General features: G+C 45.5%; 2 protein-coding genes across 3 annotated transcripts in view; one reads left to right on the forward strand and one right to left on the reverse strand.

Moving 5' to 3' along the window:
* Window positions 1-14,693, forward strand: part of LOC135057252 (piezo-type mechanosensitive ion channel component 2-like) — a 216,119-nt gene extending 201,426 nt beyond the window's left edge. Inside the window, 2 exon segments of the mRNA XM_063963144.1 lie at window positions 12,896-13,124; window positions 13,865-14,693. Coding sequence (XP_063819214.1) covers window positions 12,896-13,124; window positions 13,865-14,129 — 494 coding nt within the window. The 3' untranslated portion in view covers window positions 14,130-14,693.
* Window positions 14,694-14,782: 89 nt separating this feature from the next.
* Window positions 14,783-17,515, reverse strand: part of NPEPL1 (aminopeptidase like 1) — a 31,428-nt gene continuing 28,695 nt past the window's right edge. For both annotated transcript variants that reach the window (XM_063959391.1, XM_063959392.1), the window contains exons 9-12: window positions 16,902-17,025; window positions 16,567-16,743; window positions 16,032-16,142; window positions 14,783-15,267 (exon numbers count right to left, since the gene is read on the reverse strand). In XM_063959391.1, coding sequence (XP_063815461.1) covers window positions 15,115-15,267; window positions 16,032-16,142; window positions 16,567-16,743; window positions 16,902-17,025 — 565 coding nt within the window. In that variant the 3' untranslated portion in view covers window positions 14,783-15,114. The remainder of the gene's footprint in view (window positions 15,268-16,031; window positions 16,143-16,566; window positions 16,744-16,901; window positions 17,026-17,515) is intronic.

Consider the following 17,515-nt stretch of genomic DNA (forward strand, 5'->3'; position numbering starts at 1 on the left):
AATACCCCTTTCCCTGTTGTAGGAGGGGTACCTTGATTATCACCTGCTGGGAATACAGCTTGTGAATGGCTTCCAATACCGCCTCCCTGTCGGGGGGAGACGTTGGTAAAGCAGACTTCAGGAACCGGCGAGGGGGAGACGTCTCGAATTCCAATTTGTACCCCTGAGATACTACCTGCAGGATCCAGGGGTCCACTTGCAAGTGAGCCCACTGCGCGCTGAAATTCTTGAGACGGGCCCCCACCGTGCCTGAGTCCGCTTGTAAGGCCCCAGCGTCATGCTGAGGACTTGGCAGAAGCGGGGGAGGGCTTCTGTTCGTGGGAAGAGGCTGTCTGCTGCAGTCTTTTCCCCCTTCCTCTGCCCCGGGGCAGATATGAGTGGCCTTTTGCCCGCTTGCCCTTATGGGGACGAAAGGACTGAGCCTGAAAAGACGGTATCTTTTTCTGCTGCGAGGTGACTTGGGGTAAAAAGGTGAATTTTCCAGCCGTTGCCGTGGCCACCAGGTCCGATAGACCGACCCCAAATAACTCCTCCCCTTTATACGGCAATACTTCCATATGCCGTTTGGAATCCGCATCACCTGACCACTGTCGTGTCCATAATCCTCTTCTGGCAGAAATGGACATCGCACTTACTCTTGATGCCAGAGTGCAAATATCCCTCTGTGCATCTCGCATATATAGAAATGCATCCTTTAAATGCTCTATAGTCAATAATATATTGTCCCTGTCTAGGGTATCAATATTTTCAGTCAGGGAATCCGACCAAGCCACCCCAGCACTGCACATCCAGGCTGAGGCGATTGCTGGTCGCAGTATAATACCAGTATGTGTGTATATACTTTTAAGGATATTTTCCAGCTTTCTATCAGCTGGTTCCTTGAGGGCGGCCGTATCTGGGGACGGTAACGCCACTTGTTTTGATAAGCGTGTGAGCGCCTTATCTACGCTAAGGGGTGTTTCCCAACGCGCCCTAACCTCTGGCGGGAAAGGGTATAATGCCAATAACTTTTTAGAAATTAGCAGTTTTTTATCGGGGGAAACCCACGCTTCATCACACACCTCATTTAATTCATCTGATTCGGGAAAAACTACGGGTAGTTTTTTCACACCCCACATAATACCCTTTTTTGTGGTACTTGTAGTATCAGAAATGTTCAAAACCTCCTTCATTGCCGTGATCATGTAACGTGTGGCCCTACTGGAAAATACGTTTGTTTCCTCACCGTCGACACTGGAGTCAGTGTCCGTGTCGACCACCTGAGGTAACGGGCGCTTTAGAGCCCCTGACGGTGTTTGAGACGCCTGTACAGGTATTAACTGATTTGCCGGCTGTCTCATGTCGTCAACAGTCTTTTGTAAAGTGCTGACACTATCACGTAATTCTTTCCATAAGACCATCCAGTCAGGTGTCGACTCCCTAGGGGGTGACATCACTAACACAGGCAATTGCTCCGCCTCCACATCATTTTCCTCCTCATACATGTCGACACAACGTACCGACACAGCACACACACAGGGAATGCTCTGATAGAGGACAGGACCCCACTAGCCCTTTGGGGAGACAGAGGGAGAGTTTGCCAGCACACACCAGAGCGCTATATATATACAGGGATAACCTTATATAAGTGTTTTTCCCTAATATAGCTGCTGTATATATTTATATGCCAATTTAGTGCCCCCCCCTCTCTTGTTTTACCCTGTTTCTGTAGTGCAGGACTGCAGGGGAGAGTCAGGGAGCCTTCCTCCAACGGAGCTGTGAGGAAAAAATGGCGCCAGTGTGCTGAGGAGATAGGCTCCGCCCCTTTTTCGGCGGCCTTTCTCCCGCTTTTTTATGTAAAAATAGGCAGGGGTTAAATACATCCATATAGCCCAGGAGCTATATGTGATGTATTTTTTGCCAAAAAAGCTGTTTTTATTGCGTCTCAGGGCGCCCCCCCCCAGCGCCCTGCACCCTCAGTGACCGGAGTGTGAAGTGTGCTGAGAGCAATGGCGCACAGCTGCGGTGCTGTGCGCTACCTTAGTGAAGACAGGACGTCTTCTGCCGCCGATTTTCCGGACCTCTTCAGTCTTCTGGCTCTGTAAGGGGGACGGCGGCGCGGCTCCGGGACCCATCCATGGCTGAGCCTGTGATCGTCCCTCTGGAGCTAATGTCCAGTAGCCTAAGAAGCCCAATCCACTCTGCACGCAGGTGAGTTCGCTTCTTCTCCCCTTAGTCCCTCGATGCAGTGAGCCTGTTGCCAGCAGGTCTCACTGAAAATAAAAAAACCTATTTAAACTTTTACTCTAAGCAGCTCAGGAGAGCCACCTAGATTGCACCCTTCTCGTTCGGGCACAAAATCTTAACTGAGGCTTGGAGGAGGGTCATAGGGGGAGGAGCCAGTGCACACCAGGTAGTCCTAAAGCTTTTTACTTTTGTGCCCAGTCTCCTGCGGAGCCGCTATTCCCCATGGTCCTTTCGGAGTCCCCAGCATCCACTAGGACGTTAGAGAAAAGTGTTTAAAATGTATGACTTCCTACACACAGAGTGTCCGCGAATTGTAGAACCTGTATAATGTAACGTGTCTACGTATTTATGCTTATAATCATTAATAAATGCTATGCAGTCCCCAGCAATATTGGTGTCTTGCTCTTTGTTGCCCTATTGGTACACACTATGTGATTAACACTGTTCGTGTGTTACTCATTTACCGTGACCAGTATTAGGTATATACTGAGGAAATATCTATATTAAATCATGATTACAAATCTCCTATTAGTGTATCCATGTATCAAAAAAAAAACAAAAAACGTGAATCTCGTCTTTTTTTACTTCTTATCAAATGACAGGTCTGTACGATAAAACAGTAGACCTCACACTGTATGTCCCTCCTAAATGTCTGTCTCTGTGTCATTAAATATGGCAGAAATGAATATTCATGCCTTAGGACTATACAGATTTCTGCAGTAGAGTAATCACAATGGATATATAAATATTTCTTATAAGGTTATCCACAAATTATAGTCACCCTATATTGATTAATTCTTTATACGCACGATAACGATAAAGATGGGGTTGTGCCTATAATGTGGCTGATCAAGGTTCATATGTCTGTCCTTATGTATCAGCAGGGCCGTTTCTAGACAATTTGGCTCCCAGTGCGAGATTTCAAAATGCCCCCCCCCCCCCATATAGCTATAAAAAGAAAAAGAATGCGCGCGCCTGAGGCGCGCGCTCCCAAGGGTGTGTGGCCTGATTAAAATGGGTGTGGTCTCATTAAAGTGGGCGTGGCCTCGTCTGATATCACGCCCACCACAGGGGGGAAAAAATAAAAAAGTCCCCATTTTACACATTACAGCAGGCAAGTGTCCCCATTTTACACAGCGCGGCAGGCACGTGCCCCCATTTTACACAGCACGGCAGGCAGGTGTCCCCATTTTACAAAGTGCGGCAGGCAGGTATCCCCATTTTACACAGTGCGGCAGGCAGGTATCCCCATTTTACACAGTACGCAGGCAGGTGCCCCCATTTTACAAAGTGCGGCAGGCAGGTATCCCCATTTTACACAGTACGGCAGGCAGATATCCCCATTTTACACAGCGCGGCAGGCACGTGCCCCCATTTTACACAGCACGGCAGGCACGTGCCCCCATTTTACACAGCACGGCAGGTGTCCCCATTTTACAAAGCGCGGCAGGCAGATATCCCCATTTTACACAGCGCGGCAGGCACGTGCCCCCATTTTACACAGCGCGGCAGGCAGGTGTCCCCATTTTACACAGCGCGGCAGGCAGGTATCCCCATTTTACACAGCGCGGCAGGCAGGTATCCCCATTTTACACAGCGCGGCAGGCAGGTATCCCCATTTTACACAGCGCGGCAGGCAGGTATCCCCATTTTACACAGTGCGGCAGGCAGGTATCCCCATTTTAAACAGTGCAGCAGGCAGGTATCCCCATTTTACACAGTGCGGCAGGCAGGTGTCAAGTGGGGGGGGGGAGGAAAGGGGAGAGAGAAAGATAGAGATAATACTTACATCTTCCCGCTCTTCGGGTCCCGCCGCCTCACGTCCCTCGCGCCGGCCGCCTCCTCCTTCCAGGCTAATCTCCTCTCCTCCCTCTCCCCGAGCGCTCCTGCTTGGGGGGCGGGGCTTCACGGAATGACGCGTTTGCGTCGTGACGTCACGACGCAAACGCGTCATTCCGCGAAACTCCGCCCTCGGGGAGAGGGAGGAGATTCGGACAGAAAGTGCCGCGGCGGGCGCCCCGTGCGGTTGCACGGCTCGCCCGCCGCTAGAAACCGCACTGAGTATCAGACAGTCCATATTTAGTTATATTTGCATATAAATATTATAGGCAAATTCCAGATATTTCTCACACTTCAATTCGTATACCGAGCATAGAATTAAACTTATATTAGTTAAATCTTTATAAGTATGATGACAATGGAGGTAGAATTATACATATAGTGTGGCTAATTAGTATTCATATGTCCTTATAAATCAGACAATCTTTATTTAATTATATTCTTAAACTAGATGTCATTAAATAAATCCCAATTTTGATTGCATTTCAATTGATATACTGAGCACAGACATCCAGGTATGTAACAGTAATCACTATGAGGCGCTTCTTTGTATCAGTAATTAAATATATGATACAATACTTGTTGTTACACAGTATCTGTATCCCTTATTAGCAACACAGTTGCACAGCCTAGTGACTCATATGGTGCCATGAATGATCAGATGTTGTAACTGTTTCAATAGGATTAATTCCCATCAGCATGTGCTACTATTAGGGTATGTTTTCTGTTCAGTTCAGAATATGATCTATTCCAGTCTTTAGGGATCTTTTATTCATAAGATGTACAATCACTTCTGTGTGACTCACCTGGGCTGTTAATATACTAAGTACTATAACAGGTTATTTTACCAAAAGTATTGACACAACATATTACGGCTATGAGCAGGGCTATCTAAACACACATTTTCTATCTATATAAATTACACCCTCCTGGGCATGTATTTAGGATATTTTTTCACTGCATAAACATTTATTCAATGGCGGACACCATGTGCGCAGGGACGCCTAAGGTTTATGTAAAGCGAACTGCTAGTCACAGGAAATCGGACTCGCTGTTCGTTTATTATGATGCCAACAAGATTAGGTGTTCTGCTTCAAAGCAGTCAATTGCTCGCTGGATCAGGCTCACTATCCAGCATGCTTATTCCACAGTAGGTTTGCCGATTTCCGAAATCGGTACAAGCCCACTCTACTAGGTCGGTGGATTCCTCTTGGGCGGCTGCCCAGGGTGTCTCTGCATTACAGCAGCTACTTGGTTGGGTTCGAACACGTTTGCCAAGTTTGATACCTTGGCCACTGAGGACCTTCAGTTTGGTCAGTCAGTTCTGCAGGAACCTCAGCACTCTCCCACCCCCGTATGGGAGCTTTGGTACTTCCCCATAGTACTAAATGGATTTCCAGTATCGCCTAGGACGTAAGAGAAAATAAGAATTTACTTACCGATAATTCTATTTCTCGGAGTCCGTAGTGGATGCTGGGGTTCCTGAAAGGACCATGGGGAATAGCGGCTCCGCAGGAGACAGGGCACAAAAGTAAAGCTTTTACAGGTCAGGTGGTGTGTACTGGCTCCTCCCCCTATGACCCTCCTCCAGACTCCAGTTAGGTACTGTGCCCGGACGAGCGTACACAATAAGGGAGGATTTTGAATCCCGGGTAAGACTCATACCAGCCACACCAATCACACCGTACAACTTGTGATCTAAACCCAGTTAACAGTATGATAACAGAGGAGCCTCTGAAAGATGGCTTCCTAAACAATAACCCGAATTAGTTAACAATAACTATATACAAGTATTGCAGATAATCCGCACTTGGGATGGGCGCCCAGCATCCACTACGGACTCCGAGAAATAGAATTATCGGTAAGTAAATTCTTATTTTCTCTATCGTCCTAAGTGGATGCTGGGGTTCCTGAAAGGACCATGGGGATTATACCAAAGCTCCCAAACGGGCGGGAGAGTGCGGATGACTCTGCAGCACCGAATGAGAGAACTCCAGGTCCTCCTTTGCCAGGGTATCAAATTTGTAAAAATTTACAAACGTGTTCTCCCCTGACCACGTAGCTGCTCGGCAGAGTTGTAATGCCGAGACCCCTCGGGCAGCCGCCCAAGATGAGCCCACCTTCCTTGCGGAATGGGCCTTAACAGATTTAGGCTGTGGCAGGCCTGCCACAGAATGTACAAGTTGAATTTTGTTACAAATCCAACGAGCAATCGACTGCTTAGAAGCAGGTGCACCCAACTTGTTGGGTGCATATAGTATAAACAGCGAGTCAGATTTTCTGACTCCAGCCGTCCTTTAAATGTATATTTTTAAGGCTCTGACAACGTCCAACAACTTGGAGTCCTTCAAGTCGTCTGTAGCCGCAGGCACTACAATAGGCTGGTTCAGGTGAAACGCTGATACCACCTTAGGGAGAAAATGCGGACGCGTCCGCAGCTCTGCCCTATGTCGAATGGAAAATTAAATAAGGGCTTTTATAAAACAAAGCCGCCAGTTCAGATACTCTCCCGGCCGAAGCCAGGGCCAGTAACATAGTCACTTTCCATGTGAGATATTTCAAATCCACATTCTTTAGTGGTTCAAACCAATTGGATTTGAGGAAATCTAAAACTACATTTAGATCCCACGGTGCCACCTTAGGCACCACAGGAGGCTGTATATGCAGTACTCCTTTGATAAAAATCTGGACCTCAGGGACTGAGGCCAATTCTCTTTGGAAGAATATTGATAGGGCCGAAATTTGAACCTTAATAGATCCCAATTTGAGACCCATAGACAATCCTGATTGCAGGAAATGTAGGAAACCGACCCAGTTGAAATTCCTCCATCGGAGCACTCCGCTGCTCGCACCACGCAACATATTTTCGCCAAATACGGCGATAATGCTTCGCGGTGACTTCCTTCCTTGCCTTTATCAAGGTAGGAATGACTTCTTCTGGAATGCCTTTTCCTTTTAGGATCTGGCATTCAAACGCCATGCCGTCAAACGCAGCCGCGGTAAGTCTTGAAAAAGACAAGGACCCTGCTGAAGCAGGTCCCTTCTCAGAAGTAGAGGCCACGGATCGTCCGTGACCATCTCTTGAAGTTCCGGGTACCAAGTCCTTCTTGGCCAATCCGGAGCCACTAGTCTTACTCCTCTTTGCCGTATAATCCTCAATACCTTTGGTATGAGAGGCAGAGGAGGAAACACATAAACGGACTGGTACACCCAAGGTGTTACCAACGCGTCCACAGCTATTGCCTGCGGATCTCTTGACCTGGCGCAATAACTGTCCAGTGTCTTGTTGAGGCGAGACGCCATCATGTCCACCATTGGTTTTACCCAACGGTTTAATAGCATGTGGAAAACTTCTGGATGAAGTACCCACTCTCCCGGGTGAAGGTCGTGTCTGCTGAGGAAGTCTGCTTCCCAGTTGTCCACGCCCGGGATGAATACTGCTGACAGTGCTATCACGTGATTCTCCGCCCAGCGAAGGATCCTGGCAGCTTCTGCCATTCTGTTTCTTGTGCCGCCCTGTCTGTTTACATGGGCGACTGCCGTGATGTTGTCCGACTGGATCAACACCGGTCTTCCTTGAAGCAGAGGTTCCGCCTGGCTTAGAGCATTGTAGATTGCTCTTAGTTCCAGAATGCTTATGTGAAGAGACTTTTTCAGGCTCGACCACACTCCCTGGAAATTTCTTCCCTGTGTGACTGCTCCCCAGCCTCTCAGGCTGGCATCCGTGGTCACCAGGATCCAATCCTGCATGCCGAATCTGCGGCCCTCCAATAGATGAGCCTCCTGCAACCACCACAGAAGGGATACCCTTGTCCTCGGCGACAGGGTTATCCGCAGGTGCATCTGAAGATGCGACCCTGACCATTTGTCCAACAGATCCCTTTGCATGGAATCTGCCGAAAGGGATTGCTTCGTAAGAAGCTACCATTTTTTCCCAGGACTCTTGTGCATTGATGTACAGACACCTTTCCTGGTTTTAGGAGGTTCCTGACCAGGTCAGATAACTCCTTGGCTTTTTCTTCGGGAAGAAAAACCTTTTTCTGAACTGTGTCCAGAATCATCCCCAGGAACAGCAGACGAGTTGTCGGCATTAATTGGGATTTTGGAATATTCAGAATCCATCCGTGCTGCTTTAGCACCTCTTGAGATAGTGCTAAACCCATCTCTAGCTGTTCTCTGGACCTTGTCCTTATTAGGAGATCGTCCAAGTATGGGATAATTAATACGCCTTTTCTTCGAAGAAGAAATATTATCTCGGCCATTACCTTTGTAAAGACCCGAGGTGCCGTGGACAAACCAAACGGCAGCGTCTGAAACTGATAGTGACAGTTTTGTACAACGAACCTGAGGTACCCCTGGTGTGAGGGGTAATTGGAACGTGGAGATACGCATCCTTGATGTCCAAGGATACCATAAAGTCCCCTTCTTCCAGGTTCGCTATCACTGCTCTGAGTGACTCCATCTTGAACTTGAACTTCTTTATGTACAGGTTCAAGGACTTCAGATTTAGAATAGGCCTTACCGAGCCATCCTGCTTCGGTACCACAAAAAGAGTGGAATAATACCCCTTCCCTTGTTGTAGAAGAGGTACCTTGACTATCACCTGCTGAGAATACAGCTTGTGAATGGCTTCCAAAACCGTCTCCCTTTCTGAGGGGGACGTTGGTAAAGCCGACTTCAGGAAACGGCGAGGTGGCTCTGTCTCTAATTTCAACCTGTACCCCTGAGATATTATCTGCAGGATCCAGGGATTTACCTGCGAGTGAGCCCACTGCGCGCTGTAATTTTTGAGACGACCGCCTACCGCCCCCAAGTCCGCTTGCGAAGCCCCAGCGTCATGCTGAGGCTTTTGTAGAAGCCGGGGAGGGCTTCTGTTCCTGGGAAGGAGCTGCCTGTTGCTGTCTCTTCCCTCGTCCTCTGCCTCGTGGCAGATATGAATAGCCCTTTGCTCTCTTATTTTTAAAGGAACGAAAAGGCTGCGGTTGAAAAGTCGGTGCCTTTTTCTGTTGGGGAGTGACTTGAGGTAGAAAGGTGGATTTCCCGGCCGTAGCCGTGGCCACCAAATCCGATAGACCGACCCCAAATAACTCCTCTACGCATCGCCTGTCCACTGTCGTGTCCATAAAGCTCTTCTGGCCGAAATGGACATAGCACTTACCCGTGATGCCAGTGTGCAGATATCTCTCTGTGCATCACGCATATAAAGAAATGCATCCTTTATTTGTTCTAACGACAGTAAAATATTGTCCCCGTCCAGGGTATCAATATTTTCGATCAGGGACTCTGACCAAACTACCCCAGCACTGCACATCCAGGCAGTCGCAATAGCTGGTCGTAGTATAACACCTGCATGTGTGTATATACCTTTTTGGATATTTTCCATCCTCCTATCTGATGGATCTTTAAGTGCGGCCGTCTCAGGAGAGGGTAACGCCACTTGTTTTGATAAGCGTGTTAGCGCTTTGTCCACCCTAGGAGGTGTTTCCCAGCGCTCCCTAACCTCTGGCGGGAAAGGGTATAAAGCCAATAACTTCTTTGAAATTAGCAGTTTTTTATCGGGGCACCCCACGCTTCATCACACACGTCATTTAATTCTTCTGATTCGGTAAAAACTACTGGTAGTTTTTTCACACCCCACATAATACCCTGTTTAGTGGTACCTGTAGTATCAGCTAAATGTAACATCTCCTTTATTGCCAAAATCATATAACGTGTGGCCCTACTGGAAAATACGGTTGATTCGTCACCTTCACCACCGGAATCAGTGCCTGTGTCTGGGTCTGTGTCGACCGACTGAGGCAAGGGGCGTTTTACAGCCCCTGACGGTGTTTGAGGCGCCTGGACAGGCACTAATTGAGTGTCCGGCCGCCTCATGTCGGCAAACGACTGCTTAAGCGAGTTGACGCTATCCCGTAATTCCACAAATAAAGGCATCCATTCTGGTGTCGACCCCCTAGGAGGTGACATCCTCATATTTGGCAATTGCTCCGCCTCCACACCAATAACGTCCTCATACATGTCGACACACACGTACCGACACACAGCAGACACACAGGGAATGCTCTATACGAAGACAGGACCCACTAGCCCTTTGGGGAGACAGAGGGAGAGTCTGCCAGCACACACCAAAAAGCGCTATATATGACAGGGATAGCCTTATGATTAAGTGCTCCCTTATAGCTGCTTTTATATTGATATATTGCCATTTATTTTGCCCCCCCTCTCTGTTATACCCTGTTTCTGTAGTGCAGTGCAGGGGAGAGACCTGGGAGCCTTCCTGACCAGCGGAGCTGTGACAGAAAATGGCGCCGTGTGCTGAGGAGATAGGCCCCGCCCCTTTTCCGGCGGGCTCGTCTCCCGCTATCTAGTACATTTAGGCAGGGGTAAATATCTCCATATAGCCTCTGGGGCTATATGTGAGGTATTTTTAGCCTTTTTAAAGGTTTTCATTTGCCTCCCAGGGCGCCCCCCTCCCAGCGCCCTGCACCCTCAGTGACTGCCGTGTGAAGTGTGCTGAGAGGAAAATGGCGCACAGCTGCAGTGCTGTGCGCTACCTTAAGAAGACTGCAGGAGTCTTCAGCCGCCGATTCTGGACCTCTTCTTGCTTCAGCATCTGTGAGGGGGCCGGCGGCGTGGCTCCGGTGACCATCCAGGCTGTACCTGTGATCGTCCCTCTGGAGCTTCATGTCCAGTAGCCAAGAAGCCAATCCATCCTGCACGCAGGTGAGTTCACTTCTTCTCCCCTCTGTCCCTCGTTGCAGTGATCCTGTTGCCAGCAGGAATCACTGTAAAATAAAAAACCTAAGCTAAACTCTCTAAGCAGCTCTTTATGAGAGCCACCTAGAATTGCACCCTTCTCGGCCGGGCACAAAAATCTAACTGGAGTCTGGAGGAGGGTCATAGGGGGAGGAGCCAGTACACACCACCTGACCTGTAAAAGCTTTACTTTTGTGCCCTGTCTCCTGCGGAGCCGCTATTCCCCATGGTCCTTTCAGGAACCCCAGCATCCACTTAGGACGATAGAGAAAATAGGATTTTAATTACCTACCGATAAATCCTTTTCTCGTAATCCGTAGGGGATACTGGGCGCTCGTCCAGTGCTTCGTTCTTCTTGCACGGTTACTTAAGTGCTGTTGTTAATTCAGCTGTTGCTGTTCCTGGTTTCAAGTTTGGTTAGCTTGGCTTTCCTCTTGTTCAGGTTGTGCCGATTCAAAATCTAACCACTTTCCTTATCTATTTCCTTCTCTCAAACTATGTCCGTCTCCTCGGGCACAGTTTCCTAGACTGAGTCTGGGAAAAAAAAAATGTGTAGTCTCCGCAAAATTTGAATTACCAGCACTAGACTATGCCAGCCAGGACTGGTGGCATTATACCAGAGAAACCCGTATCTTCCCCATGCTCGAGGCAGATTCAATTAGCTGCGGTGCTTAGCATGGCAAGTAGGCACTGAGCCCCAGATCTGTGGGTTAACACTTGGGGAAATGGGCTACTGAATACAGTAGCTTTGGGCATAAAGCCCAGACCTATTCAATTATAAGACCATTTCCTCATGTGTTAACCGACAGATTGTGGGTTAAGTGCATAGAGCTATAGCTCAAGAAGAAAATGTGGTGCAAACAGAAATCCACAGTAAGTACAGCCTGCAGTCTTACAGCAGGTCACAACCGAATAGCCCCGGGCACTGCTGCAAGACTCTGCCCCCCAGGAGAATTATCTTGGAAAACAAACTCACCCCCTCCCACCCTAGTAAAACTATCTCCATGCTGATGGCACCTAGAGTGTTGGTAAATACAGAAGTATTGGGGAATTATATATATTTTATACACACTATATTAACATTTAATAAACAGTGGAGAATTATTTTACGTATTGATCAATGCATTTAAGCCTGCAGCCCCTGGCAAGTGACCCCATTATACTACAGGTCCTACTCTATTGCTCAAAATACTTACCATAAAAATAGGTATGAGATTAGTGTTAAACTTTAGGGACGGTATTTAATGCTTTACGCCTCCTTCTACACCCGTTCTGTTTCTGTTGACGGGCATGGTACCATTTCAGCTTGCTACTCTCCTTGGTAGCAAAGCGCCCAACACTTTACACCGCTAAACATAATTACTAAGGGCGTGATAACGGGGATCACTTTAGATAGATTGGGCGGGATATATCCTTTGAATACCGTTAAGTACACATAACGTGTTGCACCCCAAATTTAGGAATGGTTAGTGCTGTGGATTAGTGTTTAATTTATTAGATTCATTTTTTAATTAATCTATTTGTGATCACATTTTCTCATGCACCTTGTTTTAACTCATTTACTATAGCTTGTGTCAGCTGTGTTCCTAGGTGCTTTACAACAGATGTGTCAGTAACCATCATCTCAAAGTAAATTTGCTGTGAGCTTTAGACATACATACATAGATATATATTAATAATAATATATAATGTAATATAGAATATATATCCATCCAAAGTGGGAATGCCAATGCAAAAACGTATTCCACTGAAAGTATAAGCAGTGGCCTGATTTCCATTACCTTCAAGGATTTCTAACAATGAACACATTCAGTGCCCCTCCATCCACTATCAAGGTGTCCCTTCCATTATATTTCATATAAATACACACACCTCTCAAACTTACTTTTTTTTTTTTTTTTTGCACGTAGCTGCATAGCACTCAGGGGAACAGTCCAATATGCCAGTGCCATCCGATCAGGTGTACCTTGCAGATCATACCATCTTATGTCACATTTTAATGGTGTGGCAAAATAGCATTTGCACTAAAGGCCTGCACTCTTGCACTTTGTTACCATTAGTGTTCCTTTTCCAGAGTATTCAGAAAAACCAGAAGACATCCAGAAGTATGCCTTTTTCCGTAATTTAACCCTGAAACTACAGCAGCTATCGTTTAGTAACAACTCAAACCAGGTGACAGAGTGGTGGTTGATTCAGGAGTGGAATCCAGCCTGCAGCCCACACGGATGTAGCCAGAATATTGAACTTGTTATATACAATGATAAAGCCAGCCCTCAGAGCCTGGGATTTCTAGCTGGATATGGGTAAGAGACTTTTTATAACAGACTTTCATTTTCCATCATGCAAATACACATAAAAATGTGAGCAGGGCAGGTGCTCTAGTGACATAATGCCATAAAACATTACAGTGTGTTTAATCAAACAGAGCTTGATGCATTGACAAACTGGCCCACCAAGTCCTTTGAATCTCCTTACTGTTTAATATAATGACAGATCTCTTAATATCAATAATGCTGTTATTCTCACCTATCTAGAGTTGCTTTAAAACTGTTCTAAACTTCAACTACTCCCCCGTGAAAATAGTAATATCTGGTATTTAGGTCGACAACACTTAAGTCGACACTCATTAGGTCAACCACTATTGGTCGACATGCATTAGGTCGACCTGATCTTTAGGTTTGACATGAGTTTTTCACCTCTTTTTCATTTTTTTTTTTTTTACTTTTTCATACTTTATGATCCACGTGGAAGCAAGTGAGCCATGCGAGGGACACTGTGCACTAATTGGGGTTCTTGGTCACTTTACAAAGAAAAAAGTAAAGAAATCATGTCGACCTTTTGTCATGTCGACCCAGTCACTGTGGACCAATAGTGGTTGACCTAGTTACCGTTGACTCAATGAACTACACCCAAAAATAGTTAGGCCAAAGCTCTTCCCTCTTTTAGGTGCAGAACAGGCCACAGACATTTCTATCACTGATCAGACAGGATCTTCACTTATATGTCACCTGTACATTCATTCTTATTTTCCCTGACTTTGCAGCATTGTGGGTCTCTACATGTCTGTTGTTCTGGTAATCGGCAAATTCATCAGAGAATTCTTTAATGGTATCGCACGTTCCATCATGTTTGAAGAGCTGCCTTGTGTTGATCGGATTTTAAAGCTCTGTACAGACATCTTTCTGGTTCGAGAGACTGGAGACTTAGACCTGGAAGAACAACTGTTTGCCAAATTAATCTTCCTCTATCGATCCCCTGAGACAATGATCAAATGGACAAGGGAAAAGCACGATGAGTTATCTTCATAAGTAACCATGGAAGCAATCCTGGCAATTTAGTAACTACAAATTATAGATGTGAGCAGATCTTCAAACTAGTGCACTGGCACTTATTAAAACTGTTGTACACAAGGTATGCCTTGCAAGGATGATGCAGCAATGCAAATATAGCAAGTAACACATAAACCTATGGATAGGATAGCTCTGTGGTTTCATTTTCAGTATAAAGGCAGATTACAGCAGTCTTGCTTTAAAAATCTAGGGGATTATTTGTGAAAGCATGGAGAGGGATAAAGCACTAACTAATCCGCTTCTAACTCTCTTTTACAGGCTGTGCTTGAAAAATGAGTAAACTGCTAATTGGTTAGTGCTCAATCGCTCTCAATCAGGACAAGTTACATTGGACCTGTAACTTATTACACAGCAGAAGCAGCCATTTTATAGGTTGAAACTATTCATGAGACTGAAGCCTATGCAGTTGCTAGCAAACACTAGTCAAGTGCTGGTTCCTTTAAAATGTAAAAGTTGCATTTCTCTGAATATTCGTGAAGCCCACAAAATGACTGCATCAACTGTGTATAAGTACAGAGACCTTCAAGTTTCTTTATTCCTACAAGATGAACACATTTCAGAGATTAGCAAATGATCATTTGGACTTCAAGAAGTGAGAGTCATAGTCAAGGTTTAAGCCAAATCATGTATGCAAAAAGTTTTAATAAAAAGCAGTAACGTCAATGCAGAAAGACAGACAATTGTGCTGTTACGTGAATGGAAGAAGGAATCACTTCTCCGCGATGTACTGGATAACAGCCGTTGCCTTTTTTAGCTCCATGTTAGTTACTCCAGAAGAAATTTATCTGTGAGAAAGAATGAGACAAACTACTGTGTACATTGTATTAAATTCAGTAGGGGAAATTCCATTAAGGAGTATCAGTACTATGATGTGTGCAGCTCGGTTAGCCGGAGGATCTCTGTGCATGATCACCAGCTTTCACAGTGGTCCAAAACACGGGGGTTACACAAGGCGTCTCCTTTTGGTATCCCTGTCAGGAGTTTCTACCCCATTATCCTCTCCCAGAGGAGAAACCAAGTTTAGCAGCGGATCCTCAGAAGCACGCCCAAACAATGAGAGCAGAAGTGCCACACCGAAGCCAGTGGCCCTCTCACCCTGCAGGAAAACATATGGAATTAAAAGTGTAGAGTGATGCAATAATACAATGGACTAATGACATGAAAATTTGTTTTCAATAGAATAAAATAAATAAATAAAAAAATCTGCTTGGTGGACATACTTTAACTGTATCTAATGCCTAGAGCTGAGCAAGCAAGCTTTTCCTAATAGTATAAAGCAGTGATAGCCAACCCTGGTCCTCAAGAGCTACCAACAGTTCACGTTTTCTAGCTCACCTAGCAGGTGCAATGGTGTAGTCATTACTAACTGACACATTTTGTGAGGAAACCTGGAAAATGTGAACTGTTGGTAGCTCTCGAGGACCAGGGTTGGCTACCCTGGGTATAAAGGCTTTGGTGAGAAACAGTAAATGACAGAAATGTAAAGCAATGCATTTATCAACCACAGGTCATTTTTGTACATAATAAACTGGTGTATATGTTTGCAATTCCCATTATATTATTCATAGGAAGGAGACTGATTCTATACACATCTGAGTAGTCCTGGTATACATAGGATATATTCTTATAACGTCTGCCTAAACACCGGCAACACATACGTGCACGTCATATAATTCTATGTAATTAACCTTTAAAAATCTGAGTGACATATTTAGAACTATAGTTGTATTGCGTGTCTATTAATCGAAAGGAGACTACACTAATAATGAACCTAATATTACACAGCAGTAACAGAGAAAATTAAAGGTAATTGGTGTAGAAAACAAACAATTTCATAGCATGTAGGTGGAAAATACTGACCGCATGCACGGGAGCTGCAATGTCCACATGCATCCAGACCCCTGGCCAATCAAAACCAATGTGGGAAGCAATGAAGAGCCCTGCACAGGAACTCAGGGCGTTCTCCCGATCCTGTAGAGATCACAAGAGATTAGGGTGTTACACAATATAATTAACACACATCAGTGTGTTTAAAAAAAAAATTAAAAAAAAAAAATCATACAATAGACATCATAATGTAAATTAAGTGTTCACTAATGCGAAATTACAGGCTGACTGATATACAGAGCTCATAAGCACCAGTTTAAGTGGCATGGTGGAACGCATGTGAGTGTTATGGTGTGTGTCTCATCTAGAAGTATGTTAAAGATGCTCCAGTGAGACTCAAAAAATGGCTGATATCCAAGAACAGCCAGCATTCAACTGCATAGTATATTTACAATATGAAATCTCTCACGCTGCCACTGTATGGAAGCCATTTCTGAACGTTATTAGGCAGCTTGTATTTCCATTAAACAAAAACATTCCACACCCCCAAATACACAATATCACTCACTGCCACAGAGTTTTTCATATCGGCCACAGCTGAGGAGAACTCATTAAAGTGCAGCTCAGGGCAATATACCAGTGGCTGAACCAGGTCTCCACACTTCCTGCCAGCTTTCACGCAGGCCGTCTCCCATTCCTCATTATTAGTCAGTACTGCAGCATGGTACTTGCCAGTTGCGATCGACTGAAAGAAATGTACATGGTGTAGAATATAAGCACTAATGTCACTCAACCTCAGCAAGGGACCATTAGAATCAAACACCTGAAGATTAAATAGAGCAAGGGTTGTACAGAAACCCAATTATGGAAAGATGCCCCAATCTTCAAGGGAACTAATCAGACCTGGGCTCCAGTCAAGGTTGCAATATCCAGAATAATATCTGCATTTAGATCCTTGCAAGCATAGGACACACCATCCGCCAGGACCAGCCTTCCCTCTGCGTCAGTGTTGTTTATTTCAACCGTTCTAGACAAGAAGAGGGGAGAAGCCTTTGTAATGAGTGCCTACACATAGCATCGGCACAGGAACAATGGCTGACCATAAGCACTGCCTGATAATTGTGAAGGCACTATTTTGGTCTGTTTACAAGTATTAAAAGGAGGATAGTTACACTTTCCTTTCTCTGTATCCATTGGGGACAACAGGGCATGGGATACAAAGGCTCCTTTGTGACATTGGCACTTTAAGCTATTTTAAGTATTTTTATACTCCTAAACAGTCCTATCCTAAAATTAAATGCTTCTATCCAAACTCTACAGGAAAGGACAGAAACAAACAAACAAACTAAGCAGTAGAGGTAGACAGTAATTGGGTAGGTATTTCATATCCCCCAATGGATTCTTACAAAAAGTATTTAACTTACGTAAACATCCAGTTCTCGATCATCCCTTTAGAACCCCCAAAAGTAACTTTGGGTTTTGAATTGAATGGTACCTTATGCCCAAAATCGGCATCC

The sequence above is a fragment of the Pseudophryne corroboree genome, chromosome 3 (genome assembly GCF_028390025.1).
Source record: "Pseudophryne corroboree isolate aPseCor3 chromosome 3, aPseCor3.hap2, whole genome shotgun sequence".
In the NCBI taxonomy this organism is placed as follows: Eukaryota; Metazoa; Chordata; class Amphibia; order Anura; family Myobatrachidae; genus Pseudophryne; species Pseudophryne corroboree.